This window comes from Heptranchias perlo, chromosome 25, assembly GCF_035084215.1.
Source record: "Heptranchias perlo isolate sHepPer1 chromosome 25, sHepPer1.hap1, whole genome shotgun sequence".
Lineage (NCBI taxonomy): Eukaryota > Metazoa > Chordata > Chondrichthyes > Hexanchiformes > Hexanchidae > Heptranchias > Heptranchias perlo.
The window spans coordinates 11490662-11515020 of record NC_090349.1 but is presented as its reverse complement, the minus strand read 5'-3'; the positions used below and the strand labels follow the sequence as shown (position 1 = coordinate 11515020).

The 24359-nt window shown below is 44.0% G+C and overlaps 1 protein-coding gene and 1 long non-coding RNA gene across 2 annotated transcripts in view; one reads left to right on the top strand and one right to left on the bottom strand.

Annotated features, from left to right (window-relative positions):
* Positions 1-24359, bottom strand: part of LOC137342016 (uncharacterized) — a 49291-nt gene that overhangs the window by 11696 nt on the left and 13236 nt on the right. The window lies entirely within an intron of this gene.
* Positions 1-24359, top strand: part of LOC137342421 (protein tyrosine phosphatase domain-containing protein 1-like) — a 35089-nt gene that overhangs the window by 3043 nt on the left and 7687 nt on the right. The window contains exons 2-5 of the mRNA XM_068006346.1: positions 3959-4118; positions 11294-11374; positions 12363-12481; positions 21604-21741. Coding sequence (XP_067862447.1) covers positions 3959-4118; positions 11294-11374; positions 12363-12481; positions 21604-21741 — 498 coding nt within the window. The remainder of the gene's footprint in view (positions 1-3958; positions 4119-11293; positions 11375-12362; positions 12482-21603; positions 21742-24359) is intronic.

The following is a 24359-nucleotide window of genomic DNA, read 5'->3' as shown; positions in this document are numbered from 1 at the left end:
GGAGGGAGTGCAGCGTAGGTTTACTAGAATGATACCCGGACTTCAAGGGTTAAATTACAAGGAGAGATTACACAAATTGGGGTTGTATTCTCTCGAGTTTCGAAGGTTAAGGGGTGATCTGATTGAAGTTTATAAGATATTAAGGGGCACGGATAGGTGGATAGAGAGAAACTATTTCCGCTGGTTGGGGATTCTAGGAGTAGGGGGCACAGTCTAAAAATTAGAGCCAGACCTTTCAGGAGCGAGATTAGAAAACATTTCTACACACAAAGGGTGGTAGAAGTTTGGAACTCTCTTCCGCAAACGGCAATTGATACTAGCTCAATTGCTAAATTTAAATGTGAGATAGATAGCTTTTTGGCAATCAATGGTATTAAGGGATATGGGCCAAAGGCAGGTATATGGAGTTAGATCACAGATCAGCCACGATCTTATCAAATGGCAGAGCAGGCACGAGGGGCTGAATGGCCTACTCCTGTTCCTATGTTTCAAGTTGTTTTTTTATTTTAGGTTAAAAATCTAAGTTTAAAAGTGCTTAAATCAACTAGAATGCATCATTTTAATATAAAGATTCTAAATATTCCAAAGGAGTATATCCTCAGACTCCCTAGAAATGCACCTCCAATCCTGTGGCCTTTGACTGTTGAATTTCCTCTTTCAGACCTTCATGTAAATGTTTTTTTCCCTCCAATATACAAGTGAAGAAATGTTGAATATACCTACAGCTTGTCTCAAACCCCGCTTAAATACCTGTCTTCACATGTCATAGGCTTATAATCATGGTCAGCTTTTAGGGGGCTGTGTTATTGTTTGAAGCTGTTGATCAGCTTCTGTTAATTTTCCAGGTTGACTTATATACTTTACATGTCAGAGACACAGAACTAGTGAGGGAGGACACGGAGTTGCAGAAGGGCTGTACACAGACAAAAAGAGGCATACTCTTAGAATGCTAGAGAGTTGCAGACACAGGCATGACAGATGTAAAGACACACACAAAATGAAAAGGACAGAGAGAGAATGTGCATTCTGATTTATAATCAGATGAGATTGTGGTTTGTGCGATTGGAGGTGATAAGGGTGAAGCAGTATTGATAGGTGATAAATCATAAGAGAACAGGGGCATAGGTCAGGGCCAGCAATGCAACATCCACTAGATCTCTTCAGTGTTATTCAGAGTCAAGAAATCAGATAAGGTAAGGGTACAGACTAGTCAGATCCTGGAATAAAGGGCAATATTGCCATTATGACAGTGTCTACCTGTCACACGAGATACGGCACAACAACACCCCACCATAAAAAGAACAAAAAACAAAATGATAGCTCTTTTCCGAACAATGCTCAACACAGTGAACTTCCTGCTGAGGTAAACACACACCATCTGCCTCTGTACAGCCGATCAGCTGCACTTTAACTAGATGCAAGAATGCAGAAAAAGTTTGCTATAAACCACACACATATGCAACTTGTCTGTTATGTAGTCCTGTAACCTAAATTTACACATATGAAGGGGAGAGATCTGCTCTCACCTCCTGTGGTTCCGAGCTCACACTCCTCAGGACACACAGTCAGCACATCCTCGACACTGCAATATCAAAGTCAGGACTTATCAATCACTCAGCAGAGACCATCCACTGTTACAATATGCATTCTCTCTTATGTATATTCCACATGGTTTGGATGAGGGCCAGTGAGATACTCGCATTGGATGTAACTGACCATTTATCACTTGGGAGCCAAGACATTGTCACCAAGCTATTTAACTTGGGGAGCATCACAGCTGAGCTAACTCTTGCCCATACCCACCATCCACAGATGCTCACTTTCCTGCAGGAAATCACTGGATAGCGATCAGGGAGAGGAAATTAAAGTAATGAAACTAAGGAAGCTGAGGCTAGGCAGAGCTAAACTCAACCAGTGAAATATTCACTTTTCAACCCCCCATCCCCCTGAATCCATTATGAAAAGATTGATCTTTTTACAGAGCAGGTCATTATATACTTCATACACTCACTGATTTCCCTCTGGTTCTCATTAAGTGCAGTGCCAAATCCAGGGGTAGGAAGTGGAGATTGTGTGATAACACAGACTGCACAAGCTCCCTGAAACAACGACCACTCAATTTCACCAGGTCACGTTCCTCAGCTCCTTCCTATACTTCAACAACTATAATAGGGGTAACCTTCTGATTTCGAATGGTGGGTGGCCTCCTTCACCAGGAGCAGATGGTTTCATGACCATTTTAATGGCTGGGACAAAACACCCCAAATTTCCAACCTATCCTACCACCTGGAGAGGCTTCCCATTGGCAATGCGAAGTTAACAAAATTACCCGCAGTATCAAAATAAATATGTGGACCGTAAGTCTTTAAGCCCAAACTCACTTAAAGGAGAAGTGTATTCATCTGAATTGCTATGTATATTAATATAATTCCTTAATATTACAGAAGGAGATACCTAAATACTTACTCGGCCTGCTCCATTCATGTTTTATGCTTTAAAACTATTGCGTGGAGGGGTGCAGGGAGCAGCCAATTGGGTAGAATGCCCTTCATGAAAGTCCACTCTGATGACTTCACGAGTGATGTCAAAAGACTGTTGGCAGTACTTCCCATTCAAGTGTAGAAGTGCAGTGCATATCAGTAGAATTCAGGTCACAGGAAATCATGATCAAACTGTACTGTGCTCGGGTCAGACTGCACCTTGAGTAGTGTGGTCCGGTTCTGGTTACCAAGATACAAGGGAGACATTCAACCACTGGAGGCATCGCAAAGTGAAGAGCCACGAGGCTGGTCGCTAGTCTTACAGATTGGAATTATGAGAAGGGACTGGAGAAATTTGGGCTTTTCAGCCTTGAAAGGAGGCATCTTGAGAAGTATCTGATCTTATGAAAAGAAAAGAACTTGTATTTATATAGCACCTTTCATGACCTCAGGATGTCCCAAAGCGCTTTACAACCAATGAAGTACTTTTGAAGTGTAGTCACTGTTGTAATGTAGGAAACGTGGCGGCCAATTTTGTGTACAGCAAGGTCCCACAAACAGCAATGTGATAACAACCAGATAATCTGTTTTAATTAGTGATGTTGGTTGAGGGAAAAATATTGGCCAAGAACTCCCCTGCTCTTCTTCGAAATAGTGCCACAGGGTCTTATACCTCCACCTGAGAGGGCAGACAGATCCTCGGTTTAACGTCTCATCCGAAAGATGGCACCTCCTACAATGCAGCACTCACTCAGTACTAAACTGGAGCATCAGTCTAGAATTATATAGAGGTATACAAGATTATGGAAGGAATGGAAAAGATAAATATGGAAAACTAATTTAAATTGCATGAGTATGACGAGGGGCCACAAGGTCAAACTAGTTATAGATAAGTTAGGACTAATATCTTCATCCAAGGAGTAATCAACACATGGAATGGACTCCCTGATAGAGTAGCAAAAGATCCATGACACTATTTCAAAGAAGAGCAGGGAGTTCTCCCAGTTTTCTGGCCAATATTTATCCCTTAACCAACATCACTAAAACAGATTATCTGGTCATTATCACATTGCTGTTTGTGGGTCTTTGCTGTGCGCAAATTGGCTGTCATGTTTCCTGCATTACAACAGTGACTACACTTCAAAAGTACTTCATTGGTTGCAAAGCGCTTTGGGACATCCTGAGGTCACGAAAGGTGCTATATAAATATAAGTCTTTCTTTCTTTAAAGACGAAAACCCTGGAATCATTTAAGAACCAGTTGGATACTGCCATGTGGAGACTGTAGTCATTCTGGACGGATGAGCCAAGGTGGGCCGAATGGCCTTCCTCATTGGTAATTATCTACTAATCCATGTCCTATATCTTGGAGGCCCAGAGTGTGACTGCACCACACCACCCACCCTTTTCAGTTCTCTTTTACCCACACACAAACTATAACGTATGCAAATCTCTCTATGTTCTGTTCTCCACTGCCAGGGAGTCTGCAAAGAGCGAGTGCCAAGTACACCAAAGAGCGCCTAGTGATCCCTGCTCACGTCTGGTGCTCTGTGTCTTGTGGAGGATGGCAGTGCAAGTATGAGAACCCTCTGAAGTGGAGCAAGCAGGACCAAGCAGTGAGGGGGCTGTATTCATCATGGTGAATATTGAACGGACATGCTATAATTGACGTGTAACGTTTATCCGATGGTTCAGTAATAGCAGATCTCAGAAACGTCCATAATAATACCTAAGCCCATTAATCAACATATAAAAGCTCCCCTGTTGATAAAAAGCTCTGTTGGTAAAAAGCAGTAAGGAACTAAGGCATACGGAATAGAAGGTTCGAGATTCAATTCCTGGTCTGTGTCGAGTTAACATATCTGAACTAGGCTGGCAGTTGGGATACAAGTGGCCTCAGTATCTCTGAGATGAGGAGCGCTAAATCAGTTCCAGTCCTGATCAATGTCCAGTGACTCCTGCTGGAAGTTGCATATATAAGGATATCAGATGAGAACAAGATCATCTATGATGCACCCCATGGTAAAATTGCCTGTTGACATTCACCGTCTCAGCTCACACCTGAAGATGGCCACTTACATAGAATTTACAGCACAGAAACAGGCCATTCGGCCCAACTCGTCCATGCCAGTGTTTATGCTTCACACAAGCCTTCTCCCACCCTACTTCATCTAACCCTATCAGCATAATCATCTATTCCTTTCTCCCTCATGTACTTCCCTAACTTCTGCTTAAATGCATCTGTGCTATTCGCTTCAACTACTCCATGTGGTAGCAAGTTCCACTCTCTGGGTAAAGAAGTTTCTCCTGAATTCCTTACGGATTTATTGGCCAAAGCCATTGTCTTTAGTCCCCGCCACAAATTCCGTTCCCTAGCCACCAACTCCATCGCTCTCCCTGGCCGCTGTCTGAGGCTGAACCAGACTGTTGGCAACCTCAGCGTCCTATTTGACCCTGAAATGAGCTTCCGACCACATATCTGCTCCATCACCAAGACCGCCTCCGTAACATCGCCCGCCTCCACGCCTGCCTCAACTCGTCTGCTGCTGAAGCCCTCATCCATGCCTTTGGCACCTCCAGACTGAACTATTCCAATGCTCTCCTGGCTGGCCTCACATCTTCCACCCTCCATAAACTTGAGCTCATCCAAAACTCTGCTGCCCGTATCCTAACTCGCAACAAGTCCCATTCTCCCATCAGCCCTGTGCTCGCTGACCTACATTGGCTCCCGGCCCGGGAACGCCTCGATTTTAAAATTCTCATCCTTGTTTTCAAATCCCTCAATGGCCTTGCCCCTCCCTATCTCTGTAATCTCCTCCACCCCTACAACCCTTCAAGATCTCTGTGCTCCTCCAATTTTTGTCACTTGCACATCCCCGATTTTAATCGCTCCACCGTTGGTGGCTGTGCCTTCAGCTGCCTAGGCCCTAAGTTCTGGAATTCCCTCCCTAAACCTTTTTGCCTCTCTACCTCTCTCCCCTCCTTAGAACCTACCTCTTTGACTAAGCTTTCGGTCACCTGTCTTAATACCTCTTTATGAGGCTCGGTGTCAAATTTTGTTTGATAATGCTCCTGTGAAGCGCCTTGGGACATTTTACTACGTTAAAGGCGCTATATAAATGTAAATTGTTGTTGGTGACTATCTTCTATTTATAAGCCCTAGCTTTGGATTCCTCCACAAGTGGATACATCTTCACCAGGTCTACCCTATCAAACCTCTTCATAATTTTAAAGACCTCTATTAGGTTACCCCTCGGCCTTCTCTTTGCTAGAGAAAAGAGCCCGAGCCCGTTCATTCTTTCCTGATAGTTATAACTTGAGCGAACCATTGGAGGTGATTGGAGCCCATGGAATTGGGACGGTTTTCGATGGAACAGAGAAGATTACAGGATAATTTGATGAAGGCGTTCAAACTATGAAAGGATGGGACAGAGTATGTAGAAGCAGACTATTTCCAGTAGTTGAGGGGGTTTAGAATAAGATAAGATGAAATGTAAGAGATTTAGCAGGAAAAATGTTTTTACACAAGAGGGCTGTGAAGTTGTGGAATGCCCTGCTGCAGTTAGTGATTGAAGCAGAGGCCATGTCAACATTTAAGAGTAGGTTAAATAGGTAAAGAGGAATAAAAGGTTATGGAAACTAAGCAAGCACGTGAGATTAGAACTATTGCTTGTGTGGAGGATAAACTGGTTGGACCGAAAGGCCTGTCTCTGTGTCGTAATTTCCATGTAATTCTATGTTACATAAGTGGAGTTGTTATGATCTGAAATGTACTGCCTGAAAGGGTGGCGGAAGCAGATTTAATAGTATTGTTCAAAAGGGAATTGGATATATACTTGAAAAGGAAAAATTTGCAGGGCTATGGGGAACAAGCGGGGGAGTGGGACTAATTGGATCGCTCTTTCAAGAGCCGGCAGAGGCACGATGGGCAGAATAGCCTCCTCCTGCTGTAAGATTCTATGCCTTCAGGACAGCAGGAGCAGGAACTGAGGGGGTGAGGGGATGGGGAAAATTAAAACATAAGTAAATCAATGTACTAACTTAATTGGTTTCTGGATACTGAAAAGCCAATAAAAACCCCAAATTAGTGTAAAATAACGAATACATAACAGCCCATTTCCTTCTTACTGTTAGTGTTTGAGTAAATACTTTGGATTTGTGAGAATTTAACCTGAGGAAATTGTCACTTTTCTTTCCCTCAGTCTGAATTTTCTGACTGGTAAAGCTGTTGAGGCTACGTCAATTGAAAATTTCAAAGCTGAAATTGATAGATTTTTGTTAGGCAAGAGTATTAAGGGTTACAGAACCATGGCGGGTAGATGGAGTTAAGATACAGATCAGCCATGATCTAAATGAATGGCAGAACAGGCTCGAGGGGCTGAATGGCCTACTCTGTTCCTATGATCTTTAACTTCATATTTTCTTGCCTTTGTCAACTTTGAGGAATACCAGTGCTGAAGGTTAAAGCAGCAGCAAGCACTCCCAGGTCAGGTGTAGCAAGGGTAGGATTCAGAGTAAAGCTCTCTCTATGCGACACCATCAAGGACTCCTGGGGGAGATTTCATCCATGTGCTGGGTTTGGTGAAATCATAAATAAGTTGATAAACAATGGGTTTATAATTTAACCAGGTCAGGCATACAGAGGAAATTTCCACCCTTTATGTCTCTGAGTGAGATTGCTCATTTGTGCTTGAGTTCTGGTCAGTTTTGCAGTGTTAATTTGCATCTATTAAGAACTGGATTAAGATTCTCGCAGACTCACTTCACTCACATTATAGACTGTTTTGCAGAGTAAAATTCTTCAATTAATGTTATTTTTTTACATTGATTTTAGGAGACATTGCTAAATTTCATGGGGTCCTTCTAATTTTACGGAACTTCACTGACTCCATGAAACAAATGCAGGGCACAGAGGTGAAAGGTCATTGTGTTGACCCCAAGCACTACCCACTTGCTGCTTACTCGAGCACAAAATTTCACCTCTATTTCCTGTCACTCTGAAGAAACTTCCTGTCTGCTGATTTTCCCCCTTCCTTTTATTTTGATGCTAGGGTTGGTGACCCTTGTTTTGTTTAAAGATTAATGTATTATTTTTAATATGATGAAATTATGCACGTCATTGAGATTTAGGTCAAGTTTTAACAAGTACATTTTCTTGAACATCTTGCTCCTTTAACTCATTTCCTTCGCTCAGAAATACTTCCACGCTGCAATAGAAAAAATTTTCAGCTAGAAATCCGGTACTGGGCTTCTGGTTTCTTTCCTTTCTGTTTGTTCCCTCCCTCTGAGGCAAAGTCCCTGTGCAGGGCTATTTGAACTGAACTAATTTTGTTTCAAACCATGAACAGTAGTTAAAGGAGCAGATGGGCAAAAAATAGGAGTGTTGGATCCTCAAACCAGTGCTAGTCAACTTCCTGTGCTGGGGTTGAGCATCGTATGGAATCCCCTCACATTGCTGCCATGCAGTTACTGACATTATTTAAACAAGGAATTGGAATTTAACTGTCCCCGTTACAATTAGAATTCAACACCAGTGCCCTCCCCACTGATATGATAGGTTCTGTCACATGATTCAATATATCACGAGGTCCTGTGGAATTAAATCTTTGTCCAATGTCACTCAGTCCTCCTTTCATTTTCAAGCAATGTCAGAATGTTCCCCCTTCCTCTCCACTGAAGAAATGAAAAAAAAATTCAAAACTGAAATATTTATCAGGTAACGATCTAAAGTAGAATCGTAGGTCACTCGACCAGCCTCTGGTTTCACACCAATAACTTGCATTTATATCGCGGCTTTAACGTAGTAAAATGTCCCAAGACGATTCACAGGAGCGTTATCAAACAAAAATTGACACCGAGCCACATAAGGAGATATTAGGACAGGTGACCAAAAGCTTGGTCAGAAAGATAGATTTTAAGGAGCATTTTAAAAGGAGGAGAGAGAGGTTTAGGGAGAGGATTCCAGTGCTTAGGGCCTAGGCAGCAGAAGGCACGGCCACCAATTGTGCAGCGATGAAAATCGGGGATGTGCAAGAGGCAAGAATTGGAGGAGCACAGAGGTCTCAGAAGGCTGATGGGCTGGAGGAGAGATAGGGAGGGGCAAGGCCATGGGGGGATTTGAAAATAAGGATGAGAATTTTAAAATCAAGATGTTGCTGGACCTGGAGCTAATATAGGTCAGCGAGCACAGGGGGATGGGTGAACGGGACTTGGTGCGAGTTAGGATATGGGCAGCAGAGTTTTGGATGAGCTCAAGTTTACGGAAGGTGCAAGGTGGGGGGTCAGCCAGGAGAGCATTGGAATAGTTGAGTCTGGAGGTGACAAAGGCATGGATGTGGGTTTCAGCAGCAGATGAGCTGAGGCAGATTAACTAACATTTACAAACCATTCTAGCTTCACTGTCATGTGAATTACTGCCTCATAACTGATCATATTATCTATAAAGCACATTTACTGTGTTACCTATAATATATACTGACTGCTTTGGCAGATCAGAGGCAGTCCTGTTTAATCTATTATATTGTAATACTGAGGAGGTCACAACATACCATCTCAAAATATATTGAAAACTCCTATGTCAGGCTTTGTCATTGGGAAACCCAATTTCTGCAGTACCTGTTACACCTGTAAAGGGTGCTCTGATATAAGTTTTCAATGTAAATGTCACATAATGTTATCTCCATATATAATACCTGCTATATAGTATACTGAAAGGTTATGGTTTAAAAAATGTTGAGTCTGCATGAAGTTGTAGGCTCTAACTACTGTCACTGTAGAGTAGCCTAAGTCTCTGAGTCTATGTTTTGTCAGCATCAGTCATTTTGGTATATGTAAGTAAACAAAGTAAGTCAGAACATTTAAACTATTTTTTTAACACTGGTTGATCTTCCGTGGTGTAGCACATGTGGAGTCAAGACCAAGCAAGTCAATCAGGATAAGAGTGGGGGGGGGGGTGATATTTGGACCCAGATATGGGAGGGGGGAGGAGATGGGGAGGGAGAGGGTGGTAGGGAAGGGGAAAGTCTGTGTGCAAATTCTGCTACAGTGCATTTTAATCAAGAAGCCCTGTGGTGATCTTTAACCTTGCAGATTCTGTAGTAATGCATCTTGCATATGCAGGCTACACCATGGTATCTTCAACTGTCACCAATCAACCAAATCAGCAAAGTCCAGTCTCTCTGCTCAATCTTTGGGACTGTGGATTACAGTGAAGATTTGGATAAGTGGGAGAAAGTTCTCCTCCCATTGGCATGTAAACAAAATCAATCATTGATATCTTCTTTTGCAAACCTTGTTCAGTATCACTTGCATAGTCCCATCTTAGATTTTCCCTCTTGCATTGTCTTATTTCTGTCTCATCTTAGACTCTCCCTCCTGCACAGTCCCATCTCACACCCTCATATTGTGTAGTGACTGCCATCTCAAACTCTGCTGCCCGTACCCTAACTCGCACCAAGTCCCTTTCTCCCGTCACCCCTGTGCTCTCTGACCTACGTTAGTTCCCGGTCTGGCAACGCCTCAATTTTAAAATTCTGATGCTTGTTTTCAAAACACTCCATGGCCTCACCCCTCTCTTTCTCTATAACCTCCTCCAACCCCACAACCCCCAGCGATCTCTGTGCTCCTTCAATTCTTGCCTCTTGCCCATCCCCGATTTTAATCGCTTTGCGATTGGCAACCGTGCCTTCAGCTGCCTAGGCCCTATGATATGGAATTCCCTCCCTAAACCTCTCTGCCTCTCCTCCTTTAAGACGCTCGTTAAAACCTACCCTTTTGTCCAAGCTTTTAGTCACCTGATCTAATATCGCCTTATGTGGCTCGGTGTCAAATTTTGTTTGATAACTGTCCTGTGAAGGGCCTTGGGACATTTTACTATGTTAAAGGAGCTTTATAAATGCAAGTTGTTGTTGTTGTAGTACAAATGAGAATCTAAGATAGGACTGTCCCATCTTAGATTCTCACTCATACAGTCCCAACTGAGGGTGTTCCCCTTGCACAGTCCCATCTCAGGCTCTCCCTCTTGTACAGTCCCATGCCAGTGTCTCACTCTTGCAGTTTTACCAGAGTCTCACTCGTAGATTCCCTTTAGATTTTCCCCCTTTCACAGTCCCACCTCACACTCTCACTCTTGTACAGTCCCATTTCAGACCATCACTCTTCCAGTCTTATCTCAGGGTCTCACTGGTGTTTAAAAGGAATAAAGGGGCCAATAATACAAATAGATACATCCCAAAGTGCCACTGTGTTTCAAGCACCAAAGAAGCCCCGTATTATTGGGTGTAGAGGCCTAAGGCCTACTCGTCACCCCATGTGCACTGCACAATGAAAACTGACCCAGAAGCACTTTCAATGCTTTGTGCCTGCACACATGCTGTGAAACACACTCCAGACACTCAGAGGCTATTTGAAATGGGTGCCTCAAGGGTTCCTTGCTGAAAAATGGCAATCCTTATTACTGGGTGGCCCTCTCCTTTAAATATGTCCCCTTTGTTGCAGAGCCTCCTGAAACAGAGCCTCCACTAAAATACAAGCATAGCTTTAAGGGCAGCCAACACCTCTTTAAGAGCTGTTGGTGTGCAGAATCCCACTCCCAAACTGCTCTCAGCACAGCATGCACTAAGTTCTGGGAGCATCATCAATACATTTAGATTAGCTAACTTGAATTAACAGTTGAAGTCAAACTCTCGCTTTCAATGTTTGCACAGCACCTGGTGTACAGCAGTCCCAGCACCACTGTGCCAGCACTGCATTATTGGCTTTTTTAAACTCTCCTTTTGTTTGAATTGTGATCACAATGTTTTGATCTATCCCCAGGATCACGGAGAGTATCCTTGCCATGGCTCGACCATCGACGCAACTTCTGGAGCAACGTAGCGTCATCCAACGGTTCAAAGAGTAGGTGTTATTTCTGTTGCTATACGGAGTTAATGGGTCTAAAGTGGGTGAAACCGATTGGGAAAAATGGATGGAGATCTGTTACTGATTACATGCCTGACTAATGCCCGATTGGTGTCTTCAGCGATGCCAAGTGACTCTCCGTGTGAGGGTCAGATTCTCATTTTGTTGTCAATCCCACCCCAACTCACATCCTTTATTAAAGGTATGTGTCTGTAAGATGATTGTACAATCCTGGCAACACTGCTGATCGGTCTGTGCTAAACTATTGGGTCACGTGGTCAGCACAGACCAGTCACATCTGGTGAATCAATTCCAGAATAACACACATTACAGCCATGTTGGACTTCACTCCACTCCCATTTATAGTGCCTGTTACTCTGATTCATTCCTTCCCTGGCCCTCCTGTAATCTGCTCCCTTTGGCTCAAATTCTTCCATGCCAACCCATCAACATTGCAGTACTAACATTTCCATGACTGTTGGATCTTAACCAGCCTTTCAGCTGCACACAACCAACACAACTGCCACTCCTCTCCAATCCTCACCAGACCTCCATCTATGGCCTGGTCTGTGTTAATGCCATGGGAGATCCACTAGTTATACCTAAAACTCTCAACCTTGACAATCTTGTGGAAATAACACCTAGTCCTATAATTTAAACCCTCAATCTAGGGAGAGTCAGTGTCATAACTGAGCTTAGAGAGTCAGATTCTTCTCTACCCTCAAGGAGGGGAGGGGTCAGTTTCCCCACTGACCTAACAGAACTGACAGGATCCTCAATGCCCAAGGAGGAGAGACAGGCTCCCACTGACCTAACAGAAGAGGCAGATTTCTCACTACCGAAAGACAAGGATCAATCTCTTTACTGGCCCAACTGAACAAACAGGCTCCCATTGCCCTAATTGAAGGGTAAGGCTCCTCACTGCTTTAACAGCTTCTCTCTCATCATTCCGCCAACAATCTCTTGTTAATTTTTCTCTCCACAGCCTTGGAATCCACACTGTCATTAACCTGCAGTACCCAGGGGAGCACGCCAGCTGTGGTCCACCACTGGAACTTCAGAGTGGTTTCACATGCTTGCCCGATCTCTTCATGGAAAACAAAAGTTAGTGAGGCATTGTAGGAACTTGGAGGGGGAAAGCAAGGTTTCTGGGGCTTGTTAGGTTGGAGGAACCTCTTGCATTGGCAGTAGAGGCCTATTTCTTGGGAGGGGGAAAGGGTCTGTTAGGAGGGTGAGGTTTATAACTCAGTAGGGAGGGGCTCGTTAAGACGGCTCATTGAAAGAAAGACTTGCATTTATATAATGCCTTTTATGACCTCAGGACATCCTAAAGCACTTTAAGAAATGAAGTACTTCTGAAGTGTAGTCACTGTTATAACGTGGGAAACGCACAGCAAGGTCCCACAAACAGCAATGTGATAATGACCAGATAATCTGTTTTTAGGTGTTGGTTGAGGGATAAATATTGACCAGGATTCTGGAGAGAACTCCCCCGCTCTTCTTTGAAATAGTACTATGGGATTTTTTATATCTACCTGAGAGGGCAGATGAGGCCTCGGTTTAACGTTTCATCTGAAAGACAGCACCTCCAATAGTCCAGTACTCCCACTGGGAATGTCAGCCCAGATTTTGTGCTCAAGTCCCTGGAGTGGGACTTGAACCACAACCTTCTGACTCCGAAGCAAGAGTGCTACCAACTGAGCCATGGCTGACGCTGTTAGTTGCTTACTTTTGTCACTATGCATTAAGTAGAAGCAAGATGATGATATAATTGCAGCATATGTTTATCAGGAGAGGTCCAACAACTTTCCATGCTTAAGCTGCTTTAAAAGCTTTTGATTCATCTTAACTCATCAAATACCATTGCAACTATTATAATGGACTGCTACATGTGGAACTAAGTATGGGCAGATTACCAACATTACATTCTAACCAACAAGCAGGGAATCTAATGCCAATGAACCCTTGAGCCCAATTGCTCATTCAAATCTCAGTTACTCTCTCAGTGGTGAATGGCTCTCTCTAGTGGCACAAACTGTTCAGTAATTTTCACTATCACATGTCCATTTCTGTGGTACAATCATCATTGGACTTGCACAACACCAGGTGACGAAGGAGGTAAGCTCCGAAAGCTTGTGATTTAAAATAAAACTGTTGGACTATAACCTGGTGTTGTGCAAGTCCTTACATTTGTCCACCCCAGTCCATCACCGGCATCTCCACATCATAATCATCATTGGCACATACCTACAGTAATCCCTAAGGGAGGTTACTCTATTATTGATTGTAAACTGGGCTGCGTTTTGACAATTGCCACTTTCCCTTTGTTAAGGGAAGGTTATGTCTGACTAACTTGATTGAATTTTTTGAGGAGATAGCAAGGAAGGTCGATGAGGGTAGTGCATTTGATTTAGTCTACGTGGATTTTAGCAAGGTCCCACGTGGCAGACTGGTCAGGAAAGTAAAAGCCCATGGGATCCAAGGGAAAGTGGCTAGTTGGATCCAAAATTGGCTCAGTGGCAGGAAGCAAAGGGTAATGGTTGACGGGTGTTTTTGCGACTTGAGGGCTGATTCCAGTGGGGTTCCGCAGAGCTCACTACTAGGTCTCTTGCTTTTTGTGGTATCTATCAATGATTTAGACTTAAATATAAGGGGCATGATTAAGAAGTTTTCTGATGATACAAAAGTTGGCCGTGTGGTTGATACAGAGCAGGAAAGCTGCAGGAAGATATCAATGGACTGGTCAGGTGGGCAGAAAAGTGGCAAATGGAATTCAATCCAGAGACGTGTGAGGTAATGCATTTGGGGAGGGCCAACAAGGCAAGGAAATACACAATAAATGGGAGGATACTGAGAGGTGTAGAGGAACAGAGGGGCCTTGGAGTGTATGTCCACAGATCCCTGAAGGTAGCAGGACAGGTAGTTGAGGCGGTTAAGAAGGCATACGGGAAACTTTCCTTTATTAGCCGAGGCATAGAATATAAGATCAGAGAGGTTATGCTAGAACTGTATAAAACATTGGTTAGGCCACAGCTTGAGTACTGCGTACAGTTCTGGTCACCACATTACAGAAAAGATGTGATTGCACTAGAGAGGGTACAGAGGAGATTTCCGAGGATGTTGCCAGGACTGGAGAATTTTAGCTATGAGGAAAGATTGGATAGGCTGGGTTGTTTTCTTTGGAACAGAGGAGGCTGAGGGGAGGTTTAATTGAGGTGTATAAAATTATAAGGGGTCTGGATAGAGTGGATAGCAGAGAGGTCAATAACCAGGGGGGATGGATTTAAAGTAATTGGTAGAAGGATTAGAGGAGAGCTAAGAAGAAATGTTTTCACTCAGAGGGTGGTGGAGATCTGGAACTCACTGCATGAAAGTGTGGTAGCGGCAGAAACCCTCATCGCATTTACAAAGTGCTTGGATATGCATTTGAAGTGCCATAACCTACAAGGCTACGGACCAAGAGCTAGAAAGCGGGATTAGGCTGGACAGCTCTTTTTCGGCTGGCAGAGTCACGATGGGCTGAATGGCCTCCTTCTGTGCTGTAAATTTCTATGATTCTAAGGTTTAGGATGGCAATCGACCAGTAAAATATTTTTATAAATAGATCTGCTACTTGCAGTGCAGTGCAAAATGTTGGCCTTTTGTTATGTGTAATAATTCCATGACATCAGTTTTCTTTCAATGTTTGAAAGGGTGGTGGAAGCAGATGCAATGGTAACTTTCAAAAGGGAAAAGGAAAAATTTGCAGGGCTATGGGGAAAGAGCAGCAGACTGTGGCTAATTGAATAGCTGTTTCAAAGAGCCAGCACAGCCACGATGGACTGAATGGCCGCCTTCTGTACTGTAAGATTCTATGATTCTATTTGACACCAAATAGCAGGGATGGTTAATACAGCGGAAGATAGGGACAGGGGGCACTTAAACTCTTTGGGGAGGTGGGCCAAAAATAGGCAGATGCACTTTAATGTAGATAAGTATAAAGTCATGCACTTGGGGATATGAAATACATAGAGTATAGGATTAATAGGAAAATACTGATAAATTAAATCAGAAAAGGGATCTGGGAGTCCCCACAGAAGGCAGTGGAGGCCAAGTCATTAGATGTATTCATAGAATCATAGAATCATAGAAGTTTACAACATGGAAACAGGCCCTTCGGCCCAACATGTCCATGTCGCCCAGTTCATACCACTAAGCTAATCCCAATTGCCTGCACTTGGCCCATATCCCTCTATACCCATCTTACCCATGTAACTGTCCAAATGCTTTTTAAAAGACAAAATTGTACCCGCCTCTACTACTGCCTCCGGCAGCTTGTTCCAGACACTCACCACCCTTTGAGTGAAAAAATTGCCCCTCTGGACCCTTTTGTATCTCTCCCCTCTCACCTTAAATCTATGCCCCCTCATTATAGACTCCCCTACCTTTGGGAAAAGATTTTGACTATCTACCTTATCTATGCCCCTCATTATTTTATAGACTTCTATAAGATCACCCCTTAACCCCCTACTCTCCAGGGAAAAAAGTCCCAGTCTATCTAACCTCTCCCTATAAGTCAAACCATCAAGTCCCGGTAGCATCCTAGTAAATCTTTTCTGCACTCTTTCTAGTTTAATAATATCCTTTCTATAATAGGGTGACCAGAACTGTACACAGTATTCCAAGTGTGGCCTTACTAATGTCTTGTACAACTTCAACAAGACATCCCAACTCCTGTATTCAATGTTCTGACCAATGAAACCAAGCATGCCGAATGCCTTCTTCACCACCCTATCCACCTGTGACTCCACTTTCAAGGAGCTATGAACCTGTACTCCTGGATCTCTTTGTTCTATAACTCTCCCCAACGCCCTACCATTAACGGAGTAGGTCCTGGTCTGATTCGATCTACCAAAATGCATCACCTCACATTTATCGAAATTAAACTCCATCTGCCATTCATCGGCCCACTGGCCCAATTTATCAAGATCCCGTTGCAATCCTAGATAACCTTCTTCACTGTCCACAATGCCACCAATCTTGGTGTCATCTGCAAACTTACTAACCATGCCTCCTAAATTCTCATCCAAATCATTAATATAAATAACAAATAACAGCGGACCCAGCACCGATCCCTGAGGCACACCGCTGGTCACAGACCTCCAGTCTGAAAAACAACCCTCTACAACCACCTTCTGTCTTCTGTCGTCAAGCCAATTTTGTATCCAATTGGCTACCTCACCTTGGATCCCATGAGATTTAACCTTACGTAACAGCCTACCATGCGGTACCTTGACAAAGGCTTTGCTAAAGTCCATGTCGACCACGTCTACTGCACAGCCCTCATCTATCTTCTTGGTTACCCCTTCAAAAAACTCAATCAAATTCGTGAGACATGATTTTCCTCTCACAAAACCATGCTGACTGTTCCTAATCAGTCCCTGCCTCTCCAAATGCCTGTAGATCCTGTCTCTCAGAATACCCTCTAACAACTTACCCACTACAGATGTCAGGCTCACCGGTCTGTAGTTTCCAGGCTTTTCCCTGCCGCCCTTCTTAAACAAAGGCACAACATTTGCTACCCTCCAATCTTCAGGCACCTCACCTGTAGCTGTCGATGATTCAAATATCTCTGCTAGGGGACCCGCAATTTCCTCCCTAACCTCGCATAACGTCCTGGGATACATTTCATCAGGTCCCGGAGAAGGAGGAGATAGATATATTTCTTAATACTAAAGGGATCAAGGGATATGGGAAAAAGCGGGAACAGGGTACTGAGTTAGACGATCAGCCATGATCATTTTGAATGGTGGAGCAGGCCCGAAGGGCCGAATGGCCTACTCTTGCTCCTATTTTCTATGTTTCTATGAGTCATAGATAAATCCCTTAAGCTAATGTGTGGCTGCTGTCAAGAAAGCAATTGGGATGTTAGGTTGTGTAAAAAAGGGAATAGAGCATAGATTGAAGAGAATTATCCTGCTCATGCATTTTAGGGCTTTGGGTTAGGGTCCATGTCCAGGGTAGTTAGGCTCAGGATTAAGATTTGAGTTGGGGGGGTATTTTGGGTTAGGTTTTCAGGTCAGGGTAGGCTTGGGGCGGGTTCAGTGGGGGAGGTATTTGAGGTTAGGATTAGGGTTGGGGATTTTTTGCGTTGGGGGGTCACATTAAGAGTTCGGGAGTTTTAAGGTTTTAGGTTAGGGTCGCAATTAAGATTAGGGTAGGGGGTTTCTTGGGTTGGAGGTATTTTAGATTTAGGATTTTAGGTTAGGGTCAGTCCCAAGGGTGGTTTAACGTCACATTTAGGATCGGAGATGGGCGGTTTTTAGGGTTGGGGCTAATTTTAGGGTTCGGGTCGAAGTTCAGGGTCATGGTCTGCGTTTGGGTTCGTAGTGGTTGGGGTCAGGATTAGGTTTGAGGTTGGGGTATTTTAGGGTCAGGGTTCGGGATAGACCCCTGCTCCTCCTGGCCCCACAAAGAAAAGTGAAAAACTTACCTTGCAGGGCTTTTTCACATCCCGATCCTCTTCTGACCTGGCCAAGCCTGGTGGAAAAGCTGCGGCAGCTTCCCTGCACAGTCCAAAGTAAAAATTATAGTTGGGGTCTGATGACGTCATTAGGCCCTGATCTGCATCTTTAAAGAACTACCCCACCGGCTTTCAACGGGTAGTTTAGCCGCCTGTCTAGAAGCATGCGTACAAAACGTGGTCAGCAATATCCGGGTGGGTAAGTAACCTGGACGCTTTTAACTGCCCACTTGCCCAGTTTCCAACTGGTGGAGAGGATTAAAATTGCCTCCTCTAGGTGTTTTAGTAGACTTGATGCTAAATATGTCCAAACAATCAACAAAGCTAATGGGACGTTGAACTATAGCTAAAAGAGTAGAATATAAGTCCGAAGAGGTAATGGTCAAACTGTATAGTGCTCTGGTCAGATCACATCTTGAATATTGCATTCAGTTCCGGTCGCCAAGAAACAAAAGACATTCAAATGGTGGAGGCAGTGCAAAGAACCAGGAGGCTGATCTTCAGTGTCTGAGTTATGAGGAAAGACTGGAAAGTCTGGGGCTTTTCTGTCTGGAAAGGAGGTTTCTGAAGAGTCATTTTACTGAGGTATATAAGGTTAAGAGTATAAAAAAAGTTAACCCAGAATATTACTTTAAATTAAACTGTGGGAGTAGAACTAGGGGGCACAGGTTCAAACTAGTAAAAGGTAATGGACTGCTATCAGGAAATTCTTCACACAAAGAAAGATCAACACATGGAATAAACTTCCAAATAGAGTAGTGGAGCCAAAAACCCTGCAATCATTTAATAATTGGATGCCTCAATGTGGGGGACATTAGGATCTCTCTGGATGGATGAATTAAGATGGGCCGAATGGCCTTCCTCATCTGTAATTATTTTGTGATAAGACGGAGGGGAATATGGTGGAGGTATTTAAAATTTATAAGGCTCAGGGATGTTGAGGATCACACAGGGATATTTGATTTAGTACAGGATAATGGGACATAGATATAACCCAAAAAGGGATAGATTCAGATGGGACGTAAGAAAGCATCACTTCATATAGGAACATCGGAACAGGAGTAGGCCATTCAGCCCCTCGTGCCTGCTCTGCCATTTGATAAGATCATGGCTGATCTGTGATCTAACTCCATATACCTGCCTTTGGCCCATATCCCTTAATACCTTTGGTTGCCAAAAAGCTATCTATCTCACATTTAAATTTAGCAATTGAGCTAGTATCAATTGCCGTTTGCAGAAGAGAGTTCCAAACTTCTACCACCCTTTGTGTGTAGAAATGTTTTCTAATCTCACTCCTGAAAGGTCTGGCTCTAATTTTTAGACTGTGCCCCCTACTCCTAAAATCCCCAACCAGCGGAAATAGTTTCTCTCTATCCACCCTATCTGTTCCCCTTAATATCTTATAAACTTCAATCAGATCACCCCTTAACTTTCGAAACTCTAGAGAATACAACCCCAATTTGTGTAATCTCTCCTCGTAACTTAACCCTTGAAGTCCGGGTATCATTCTAGTAAACCTACGCTGCACTCCCTCCAAGGCCAATATGTCCTTCCGAAGGTGCGGTGCCCAGAACTGCTTACAGTACTCCAGGTGCGGTCTAACCAGGGTTTTGTATAGCTGCAGCATAACTTCTGCCCCCTTGTACTCCAGTCCTCTAGATATAAAGGCCAGCATTCCATTTGCCTTCTTGATTATTTTCTGCACCTGTTTATGACACTTCAATGATCTATGTACCTGAACCCCTAAGTCCCTTTGGACATCCACTGTTTTTAACTTTTTACCATTTAGAAAGTACCCTGTTCTATCCTTTTTTGATCCAAAGTGGATGACCTCACATTTGTCTACATTGAATTCCATTTGCCACAGTTTTGCCCATTCACCTAATCTATCAATATCGCTTTGTAATTTTATGTTTTCATCTACACTGCTTACAATGCCACCAATCTTTGTGTCATCGGCAAACTTAGATATGAGACTTTCTATGCCTTCATCTAAGTCGTTAATAAATATTGTGAATAATTGAGGCCCCAAGATAGATGCCTGCGGGACTCCACTAGTCACATCCTGCCAATGTGAGTACCTTCCCATTATCCCTACTCTATGTCGCCTTTCGCTCAGCCAACTTCCTAACCAAGTCCGTACTTTTCCCTCGATTCCATGGGCTTCTATCTTAGCTAACAGTCTCTTATGTGGGACCTTATCAAATGCCTTCTGGAAGTCCATATAAATAACATCCATTGACATTCCCCTGTCCACTACTTTAGTCACCTCTTCAAAAAATTCAATCAGGTTTGTCAGGCACAACCTACCTTTCACAAATCCATGCTGGCTCTCTCTGATTAACTGAAAATTCTCGAGGTGTTCAGTCACCCTATCCTTAATTATAGACTCCAGCATTTTCCCCACAACAGATGTTAGGTTAACTGGTCTATAATTCCCCGGTTTCCCTCTCTCTCCTTTCTTAAAAAGCAGAGTGATGTGCAATTTTCCAATCCAGAGGGACAGTTCCTGAATCTAGAGAACTTTGAAAGACTATAGTTAGGGCATCCGCAATGTGCTCACCTACTTCCTTTAAAACCCTGGGATGGAAACCATTTGGTCCTGGGGATTTGTCACTCTTTAGTGCTATTATTTTCTTCATTACTGTTGCTTTACTTATGTTAATTTTATCGAGTCCCTGTCCCCGATTCAATATTAGTTTTTTTGGGATTTCCGGCATGCTCTCCTCTTTTTTCTACTGTAAATACTGACGCAAAGTAATCGTTCAATATGTCCACCATTTCCCCATTGTCAATGACAATATCCCCACTTTCAGTTTTTAAGGGGCCAACACTGCTCCTGACCACCCTCTTTTTCCTAATATAACTATACAAGTTCTTCATATTGGTTTTGATATCCTTTGCGAGTTTCTTTTCATACTTTCTTTTTGTAGCCCTTACTATCTGTTTTGTATATGTTATATGAACAATAGTCGGCTTTTGGGTTAGCTTGTAAGGGGAAATAGCTTAGATCTCTTCAACGTCAGACTGGACAAGTGTCATGAAGAAAAACACATCAGCCTTCAATTTTCTTGAGTCCTGGTGTTCATTCCCAGCCAGGAGCGCAGCGGAGGGCAGTGGCAGAGCCAGTATAGGGTTGGGGGGGGGGGGGGGGGGGGGGAGTCATGACCCCACCCCCCAATCACTTTGAGGTAAGCCAATTTTATAGGTCAGCACTCCGCCAATAATTTACTCACTTAACTTTTAAATTCTCGACCGTGTTGCGAGTTTGAGTCTGACAGTGCAGCATTGGAGGGCGCCACCATGGCTGTGCTGTGTCAAGTCAGCCAAATCTGGACTTCAAGTTCCCCTTGCCCCTTCCCCTAGTCGTTCAATCTTAATTCCGTTCCTGGTAGAGGACGGAGGAAAATTGGGTGAGATCTGGAAACGAGTCCCTCCTAGAAGAGCACCCGAGGCCAGGTTTCCATCCACATCATAAGGAAGACTTTCCCTGTCCAAATTCCCATGGTTCCTACGTGTGATTGTTGGGATAATGGCAGGGGATTTGTCTGTACTGTTGCTGGATTATTACATGGTGACCCACAGTACTGCATTGGCATTAGACCATTGCTTACAGTAGCTGTTCTGTACATGGCCGTTGCCTCTGATTCTGGCCCCATACTCTACCTGTGGCTGCAGTCTGTTTCATTGCACCAGATAGTGACGATGCTTTACTTTGTTCTAGTTTACTTCTATAATTTCATGTGGAAAGACTATGGAGTGGCATTGCTAACCACCATCCTAGATATGGTCAAGGTCATGGCATTTGCTCTCCATGAGGGAAAAGTGGCCATCCACTGTCATGCGGGTCCCAGGAGGACGGGTAAGATCCACTATTTAGTGTTTGGTGACCCAAAATACAATTAAAATTCCTCTCCAAAAAAAGTATATCAACAGGAATCAGATTATGCAGTGGCTTAGACACTGATCTTTTACCTTTAGGATCTGGGTTTCAGTCCAGCCCAGACTGGGTTAAACATTTTTTTTAAACCAATTATATGATCCTAAATGTAATCTTGTTCATATTGGGCATCAGTCCACTGTATAAAAATGCCCACAATTCAGTATAAGGTGGCACTAAATTGAAAGACGGCTAACAAGAATGACCGTTGTGTGAATTGGCAATGTTAAACAGGTGCAGTGGGTGATGCTCGATGGAGGTTGGGGTTAAGGCACTTTGCAGAGATGCCAACTTGCATGCAGATTCCATGTGCTTGATTTTGACTCCCGGGCAAAAACGCTGCAAAGTGAGCACTGTACCCGCCCAGGACTGGCAACGGGCAGGCATGGGCGGGCCTTGTTAGCACACCACTTGCCGACCAGAACTGCTGGGAAGTCAGCGGGAAGCGGCTGCCCAGCCGTTAACATTGGGTGGCAGGAGACCATTGATGGGGACCCAAGGAAACAGTTCCCGGCTCAAAGTAAGTGGATTGGTGGGGCTTGGCAGGAAAATCCCAGTCGGGGAGGGCAGGGGAGAGTCAAGGCTTCTTTGTGGGGCCCAAGGAGCATTCCTGCTCCTCCTGTCCCACAAGAGACAAAATTAAAATTTGCCTTGCTGAGCCTCTTCTGGCCCTGGCTGCTGTTCCTGGCAGGTTTGGCCTGGCGGGGAAAATATCACTGCTCCCCCACTCAGGCCTCAAGTTAAAATAGCGGATTGGGCCCTGATGACATCATCAGAGCCTGATCTGCATATTTAAAAAGGACCCTGCTGGCTTTGCCGTCTGTAATTTAAAATCAGATCAGGGTGAGCAAGGAGTGGGTAAGTCCCCCGCTCCATATTAACTGACCCCCCCCCACCCCCGCCTGACTTCCACCAGGCAGGGGGGAGTTAAAACCAAGGCGCAAGTTTTTAATTGAATTTGGGCTGTTCAAATTTTCTTGGAATCTCCAGGTTTTGTTAATTTAAAATCCCATGTATGCACAGGAAGAGATTTCAAGCGCATCACCTCACATCCAACTCTTCAGTGTCATGGCCTAACAACCCACCCCCACCCCCGATTCTGCAGCCTTCGTGGAAAACACCCGCCCCACTCTCCCTCAACATTAATTAATCTTTCCCTTTTCTTTTTTATGGTTTTTGCTATCCTTCTCCAATCTTTCTCCCTATAGATCGTTCACATTTCTAGTCATTTTTTTTATGCCGTTATTGGCCATCTTTTTGCTAACCCCTGCTGTTTGTACAGAAGCCCCTTCAGGCCACTCAACTGGGCTTTTCTGAATTCTACACAGTTTTGCAGACCGCTCAATAACCAAAAAATATTCGAGGGTTTCACTCTGAATCCCACCAGGGGACAACCTCTCTCCTCATGCACCACCTCCCATGGATTCCTCCGACTATGTTAATCTTGGAATTTTTACATTTTCAATCTCTGTCATTGCTGGGACAGAGGACGTCCGAAAATTGGCACACCTTCCAGCGATGGAAGGGCCGAGAATTAGAGTGGAATCTGAATGCACCAGAACCTTTGTATGCCCCAAACATGGTCCCCTGCGTTGGAAAGCGTATGGCTGGGGGAGGGGACTCTCGAGCTGGGAGTTTCTCTGTCCCTCACCTAGCGGAACAGCAGTGGGCAAGTACATTGAGTGAGAGGAGATGTACCAGCCTGTCAGTTGCTGTATGTGGGTCCCAATGGGGGTTCAGGCCTTGGTTGTGGCCTGGACCCATGAAGATGTTCTTTTTTCCAGTATTTTTCACCCTCCCCCTCAATAAAGGGGGCCAGAGTGCACCTTTTGGGGAGGGGTTACCCCGGAACTCTCACCGGGAGCAGTCATGCTGGCCTCTTCAGTTAGGTGGCCAGCCGTGATGCACTCCTAATGGCATGGATGGCCTGCTGGCATTATTTAGATGGGGGAACCCTCCTCCAACCCTGCATGCTCTGGCGGGCTCAGAAATGGAGGTTCCTGGCATGCACACTTACACCAGGATAGCGGGCCGATGAGATTTTACTCTGAATCTAACTGAACTCTATCTGACACTGGAGTGCTTGATGGAGTAACTAGGGGTTGCCTTCCTCTGAATTTAACCCCCGCTGTTCCTAACTAGGGAGTGCTGGATGCTGACATTGGGTGTAAAAAGCACTGACCTTGATGAGCACCAAACAATAAAAATTTAAGAAAGGAAGTAAGAAAACATGCTAAAAGGAGCAGTGTGTGCTGACACTGTCGGATGATATCTTAAGTGTACTGTAAGGTTGTGAGGAATCTCAAACAAATTAACATATTCCAAAAACACTTGAAAGAAAGACTTGCATTTATATAGCCCCTTTCAGAACCTCAGGACATCCCAAAGTGCTTTACAGCCAATGAAGTACTTTTGAAGTGTAGTCACTGTTGAAATGTAGGAAACGTGGCAGTGAATTTGCACACAGCAAGGTCCCACAAATAATCTGTTTTAGTGATGTTGGTTGAAGGATAAATAGTGGCCAGGACCGATAGAGGTCA